The 7,501-nt window shown below is 29.2% G+C and overlaps 1 protein-coding gene across 1 annotated transcript; it reads left to right on the top strand.

Moving 5' to 3' along the window:
* The first annotated feature begins 1,319 nt into the window (after nt 1-1,319).
* Nucleotides 1,320-4,706, top strand: LOC115879054. The gene is made up of 4 exons (XM_030895688.1): nt 1,320-1,430; nt 1,488-1,547; nt 2,195-2,384; nt 4,582-4,706. The coding sequence occupies exons 1-4, from the start codon at nt 1,320-1,322 to the stop codon at nt 4,704-4,706; spliced, it is 486 nt and encodes a 161-aa protein (XP_030751548.1).
* The last annotated feature ends 2,795 nt before the right edge of the window (nt 4,707-7,501 follow it).

Below are 7,501 nucleotides of genomic sequence, written 5' to 3'. Positions count from 1 at the left end.
AATACAAATACCTGGGCATCGGGGCCTTAAGTTGAACATTGATAAAACTAAAATCATGTGCACTCCACCGGAAAATCACAACAATGCTATAAAAATCGGAGAAGAACTATTGGAATATGGCGGAATTCAAAAAAGTAAAACATAAAGATAAATAAATGCCTTTATTGTCAAAAAAATGTATAATTTGTAAACAAAGGTAAAGTAAACAAACAAAAGAGAATACAAAACAAGTATACAAATTACATTGTCAGTCTTAATGTTTAAAATAAACATTTATAATATAGTAATAGCAAATACTAGACCAGTGTTGACAAGATCAAATTCGATTATCAAAATATAAGTCATTTATGGCGTAGAAAGCTTTGTCTAGTAAACAAGATTTCAATGCTTTGCGAAATGAAGAAAATTATGTTATGGATTTGATTTCAAATGGCAGGTGATTATGCATTTTTTTCGAGTTGTATAATATAGACCTTTTTACTAACTCTGAGCGTGGGGTATGCAGCAATGAGTACTTTTCTTGAGAAGCTGATACATGCTTACGTATTAGGCAAACGGATTCAAATATAAATAAGGAAAGAAGAGTTAATATTTTTAATTTTTTTAAAAAGTCCTGGCAATGAGTTCTGCTGTTTAGTCCCAGTGAATATCGAACAGCTCTCTTCTGGAGCTTGATAATGCGGTTAAACTGAGTCGCACAACACGTACCCCAGAATGGAAGGGCATATATCTGAGGTGCGACTCAAAAAGTGCATAATAAACAGTCCTAGCCACTGATAAGTTAAGCTCCTTAGAAACAGATCTTAATGCAAAACAGGCAAAGCTCAATTTTTTCGACAAAGCTTCGATATGTATGTCCCATTTCAGAGAATTGTCCACAACAAGCCCTAAAAATTTTACAGATTTTACGACGTCAATGGTGGTGTTGTTAAGTACAAAAGGCTGCAGCGAGATTTTATACGACAAAGCTTTAGTTTTAGAAATGTTGAGACTCAAGGGGTTCGAATCGCACCAAGATTTAATGGTGATTAAGTCATTAAGTGATATTAGCAAAAAACAAAGTTATTGTTGATAAAATGTTTTTTAATCTACTGCATATTATATGTTGCATTAAACTAAGGCACCTCTTTGTGTAAGTTGACTAAATAAAATCATCCTGTATATGTTTTGTTACTGTTTCGTCGATATATTACGACATATTACAAGTAAATACAAAGTCTCAAGTACAATACTGCACAAAAAATGCTTTATTTCGTTCAAACAAAATAGAATGTGATGTGAACTTTAAAAAGATTTTTCCATCTCTCAGAGAGGATGCTATGAATGCAGCCAGGCGACGTTTGCGTTGCCTTCAATCTAGAAGAGTTACCAGTGCATCAGATGATACTTTTACCATTATTATGTGTTTTAGTACTCTAGTTCCATATATGGTGAGCGTGAAATATACATTTTCGAAAAAAAAATAAAGGTTTTAATATAAAATTTAGTTTTTGTTTGTAGGAATTTTGGAATTTGGTGGTTATTCACAGTGCTCTCCTGTAAATAAGGTAATATTTACATAATATTATTTAATAAAAAAATTGTATGTGTTAGCTATTAAATTGATTATGATTTGAAGGATTTGATGTTGGAAAAGTAATAAATTAGAAAAATATTTTTTTACGCATTAAAAATAGTTTTTTTGTTAAATTTAGACATTTTTTCAAGTCTGAAAAGTCTAATAATTCAGAATTATTATGGATTTGTTGCATATTATGTTATTAAAATAAGCCTTTCAATTGATGCATTTTTTGACTACCCCTGTATCTCGGTTATCTTATAAGTTATCGAAAAGGTGAAAAGTCAATCCCATAGAGTTTTTTACGTAGAATTCAGTGGTGCAGCTAGTTTTTCTCTTGGATCTGTCATTCTTGAAATATGATCCAAACTTATGTTTTTTTTTTTAAATGGGGATGCCCTATATATTTTTTCCATAGCAACTGTTAAAATTGCCTTATATCTATCAAAAATAGTAGATAAAATAGTACTTTAACCGCAAGTACAGTACAGGTACAGCGAGGATAGGTTAAGAACTTTATTTCTTCTTGCACGTATTTTAATTGTTTCCATTTATGAAAACATTATTCATATACACTATACTTATTTTCCATAAATACGATACTTTATTAAAAATAAATAATTTAACATGTTTTAGGGATATTATTCGTTCCAGTATGCAATAGACATGGACGATATACTGAGTCAGCATTCTGAAGAAGGCAGAGATAGTTTTACAAAGGGATCTTACAGCTTTCTGCAACCTGATGGACTGATTCGTACTGTTCAGTACCAAGTCGATGGCCAAATGGGCTTCAAAGCTATCGTAAAATACAGTAAAATTCGCAGTAAGTAAAACTTTTTGACCTAAGCTTCATTAAATTCTAGACCAATTAAATTGTTCTTCAATTTAATTGATCTAAATTAACTATAAAAGGACATAAATGACACTTCAGAACCCTAATTGTATTTTAAATGTCATTTGTTCCTTTTAAACACTCCGTATTTTACTCATTCATCTTTCCTTTTAAGATTACAAAACACACTCCAATTAAAAATTATTTCAACCATAAATTAGAGATATGGTAATAAACAAAGAAGACCATAATCTCTAAAACCTTTTACTTCTAGAGAATACAATAAATTTATGTTGAATATACGATAACATTATTAAAAAAGCATTATATTTGTTTCTCAATAAGGCTGTGCCCTTTCATATTTATTTTGTAGCGATGACATTTGTATGATCTTAATAGGTAAGGAAAATGAGGACAATAAATAGTGCAGAACTAATGTATATAGGGTGTAAATAAAAATTAAGTACAAAAAAATATTATGTAGGTAGCAGATTTTTTTCTTAAATATAACGGTTTTTTTAGTATGTTAAGTTTCCTATTTGACTTTTCGGTACAAGGAAACGCCCTGTATATTATTTCATTTCTGGATGGGCCCTTTTCACTATATTTTGGAATTAGCATAACTGAATAAAGCAATTAATTCTAGAATTTTCTGCTATCTCACTTTCGAAAAATTGAAGTCGTTCTTAAGAAAATAAATAAAAACAAAAAAGCCCAGAATAAAAATCCGCACTTTATTTTTAATACGTCACACCTGGCATGTTGAAAAGCGGCAACACGGCTGCGGCCGGGCCACCATGCTGACCCACCACCACCTCCACACAAGCCCATTCTACCTTTTCCAATATGGCGGAGATAGAAATGCTTTATTTGGCGCGTATTTTAAAACCTGTTTTATATCCAAATAGACATTTTTCACACAAATGTCGGGTTAGATTACGTAATATTTCACTAATTTTTTAATATACAGGGGTCTTCTAAAGTTCTCTACATAGGTATGAAATTTTTTGTATTATTACTTTTATGAAAACATCAGTTAGTTACTTTTTATTTAAGGTCTGCTTTCTCAGAAAATAGGTAGTGTTAAAATATTCAGACTTGAGGTAGCATATATAGGGTGTTCAAAATCATCGGAAAAAGAAATAACCAGAAATATATGACAGAAAATAGCAATATAAACTAAATATTCAATTGCAAACACTTACCTACCATAGTTTAGAATTTACTGAACGTTTGATAAATATATATTATTATGGACAGTATAGGAAATTACTTGTCTTAGAAAAAGCCTTGGTAAATGCTCTTGGAATTATAAACTGCACTGACTTGGGTCAAAAAATATGGAATATTTTTTCAGCATTACACAAATGGGAATAAATTTAAACTATAATAGGCGAGGATAAATAAAAAATATAATATCTGTTTCAAGATTTTATATAGAAAAAAAAACTAAATACCTTTTTGGGGGTTCGTAAGGAAAACTTACGCTTAGCTTAGTTTTCTTTACTCTTTCTCTTTACATAGGGCATTGTCTTTGTGGTAAAGACGTCATTCCTTTTTTTTGTAATTTTCTTCAATAAAATATTGGATATTCTGAACAAGATGGATTTAATAATAAATTCTGACGTATATGAGGGGCAATTGTGACCTAAAAAAGACTTACATCCAGGCCATTTATATTTTCAAATGTCAATGTTGTCAATATCTTTCTGTGATATTTTTGATGTAAAAAGCTTGATTCTTCTTCCAATATTTTACTTATAGTGCGGTAAGTGTTAACACCTCACTAGGGTAACAGAGGCTTTGGCCTTTGGTCTTTTTGAGGCATATTTAATGCACTTCTTGCCCGAGAACTACTAGTAGAAGTGAAATTATCTCTTTTAATAGCTGTCAACCATTTTTTACGAAGCTCGTCATTTTTGGGGAATATAAAAGTAGAAACCTTGGGACCCCCTCTATAATTATCTTGACAATTTGGAACAGAGCATGTAAAAGGTATGCTACAATAAAATGTTACTACCTACCCTATTTAATTTTTTGTGAAAGAGCCCATTCTTAATCCCTTGAAAATGTTTGTTTCGGATAACAAAATTACCTCTACAAATACTTGCATTTATTTAAGATTCACCCTGTATAATATTACAGGCAATCAATTCATTTTTTAAAATATTTTTCTGTTTTTTTTCAGATAACTTACGTGGACCTTTGAGATTTCCCAGGGATTTTCTCCATCCTCTGTACTTTTTTAAGCCCTTGAGTTTTGTTCCTTTAAATGTACTGAAATCTTCAAAATTCAAAAATCAACGACACTAATGTTTGTTATTTAAGAGTATCTACAAGTAAAAAAAAATAAAAAATAAAATACATTAGTTTTATTTTTCTATCAAACTTAATTTTTATTCCTTGTTGTTGTGATAGCATCAAATAAAAAAAAATAACGTGTCACGTACAATATGCTCGAAGGAAAACGGCGTCAGTGATGGCTATAAAATGAAGATCGTTGTCATTTTAAATTTAAAATTATATGGGGAATGTCATCGATCGTCATTTCCAAGCCAACTGCACGCCGTTTTTTTTTTCGATCATACGGTATTTATAGAGTTAGTTACAAAAGTTATAAAGATATTACCTAAAAGAGACAAAAGAAATATAAATAGTGCAATAATAAAAATAACTAAACCTACAAATAATACACAATAATATATTTTCGTTTGTAGTTTATAAAAAAATAGAAAATAATATATTTAAATAACTTAAGTAAGTTTGTACCTACTAGAAAACAATTTTGTGAGAGAATATTGTTTTATTTTTTCCAATTTCAACTTATTAACATAAACAAATTGCAGATTTCTATATCTGTAATATTAACATTGCAATATGTTCCATGGCTTTGTTAACAGATGGAGCAAGTCCATTTCATTTGTTAATAATAAAGATTTCTACAACAAGGAATGTATATAGTCTCTCAATCTACAAAAAGATGCCAGCACCTCTATTTGTTTGGTGATTTTTTTTTAAATAAAGTAAGAAACTAAAAGTTTATTGGAAATGGCACTAAAACTATGAGAAAATAAGTAACTAAAATTACAATGGTTTATATTTTTTACATAGGTAATTTCTCTATATCCAATACATTTTTTTTCAAATATTTTATACCAATTTCAGAAATTTTATATGATCTGTATTTTCATTAATATTTAATGTATCGTTTTTCTGGAGTTGAAATATACTACCCCTAAAATATTTGCACTTATTTAAGACTGACCCTGTATAATAACTTTCAAAATAATAATATAACTGCGATACGAACGTTGGCGTTTATCTATTTTATGTTTTTGATGGGATGTTACCAACAAGACAGATGTTAAAAAAACTATCTCCAACGATTCAAGATGGGGAATCTCAAAAATTTGCGCATCATTTTTTAAATAAAGAAAGTTTTTGAACAAAGGTATAGGTCCACATATGTCATATGTTATAAGAAAGTTTGTGAACAGCTATGTTTAATACTGTGTGATTTGTCAGGACGAGCCAATAAAAAAGTGATCTCTATATGAAGAAGGAAAAAGTGTTTTTCTTCTAATATGGTTCGAAGAAGATTGAAACGTCTTTTCACTTGTCATTAATGCTATTATTTCTTTTCTATAAATGACGAAATTGGTGTTGCAAAAATTCTAATTTAACATCTGCTCTACATCTTCTGTCTTTTTTTAGATAGGCTAGACTAGGTATTTTTACACAAATAAAGAAGGAAATTAAAGATAAAGGATTATACTATGTCCGCATTGTAGCACTGTATTTTTGGATAACTTCTTTATTTTTAAGATTTTGATCGTCAAACATCAACAAAATATTCCTTATGTTCGGACTAAATTTTCTCGAAAATAAAGACAATTTAAAATTCGGTTACAATACGGAAATAGATTGAAGTTTTGTGATAATAGTGATATATAATTTATATAGTTTAGTAACAAATCGCTCGCTATTTTATGGCAAATAAATAAATAAAATATTTTTTTTAAATTGTATTCTTTATTAACTGAAAAATAATTTTTAATAAATCAAGTGTCTAGCAGCTATCGATAACTGACTATCCAGAGTCAAGTTCTACTATTGAGTTTTGATTGCCTTGGTTTCAATTTTTTTAGCAATTTTCTTTTTTTTTTAATTTTCACTGCTGCATTGAATGTCTTTCAAGTCCAATTATGTTTCAATATACAGGATGAGTCTTAAACATGTGCAAATAGTTCTAAGAGTAGTATATTTCAACCCCAGAGGAGTCTATGAGGTTTTTTTCGCGAAAAAAAAATTGAAATTTTGTAATTTTTTTAAACATTTTTGGATTTTTTTTAGTTTTTGGTTAAAAAACATAATTTCCTGATGCCTGAATATGGCAACATAGGTAGTAGATTAAATTGAGAAGAAAGAAAACCCAGAAAATATATTTCGTGGTTCTCAAAATTTTAGCAAATTTTTTTTTGCTAAAAATGTTATTTTGGGCTTATTTAAAAAACGGTAAAGAAAAAATATGTTTCTTTTATCGAGATCTGCCAATCTTGATAATATTTGCACTAATTTATGACTCACCCTGTATAATAACCCCATATAAAGATACATTTTGCCTTTTAAATTTATAAAAAAAAATATATAAAACTTCTTACTACTAAATTAAAAAAAAAATAATGATTTAGATTCAAGTTTTCTAAAGTACTACAAGATATTTGGTGTACTGCCAATGTATTTTGAAATTGTTGCAGATTTTTATTTTCTCAAAATTCTGTTTTCTTTCTTTGCAAAATCCAAAGAAAGTAGGGACTCGATTCGAGATTATAAATAAAGGTAAAGAGCAACCTTTCTCAGCTCATGTGAAAGTGGTTATTCAGGCATTTCTTTTCAACGTACCATGGCCGTTTTTCAGGTGCGTGTGGCATACAGGTGTCAAGTTCAATGGCAAAAGAAACTTTTACTCTTAGTTTAAGTTTTTAAGGATGTTTTCTTTGGTTATCAATTAAAAAAATAAACTTTGAAACCATAAAAAATTGTTTTTTGGGTGAAACTTAATGTTTTATGGTGTATATTTTAGGTGACTGTAGTATCTGTGATATGTT

Source organism: Sitophilus oryzae, unplaced genomic scaffold (assembly GCF_002938485.1).
Source record: "Sitophilus oryzae breed Bouriz unplaced genomic scaffold, Soryzae_2.0 scaffold_1572_pilon_pilon, whole genome shotgun sequence".
NCBI lineage: Eukaryota > Metazoa > Arthropoda > Insecta > Coleoptera > Curculionidae > Sitophilus > Sitophilus oryzae.
The sequence above is the reverse complement of the archived record's forward strand: the minus strand, read 5'-3'. Positions and strand labels throughout refer to the sequence as shown.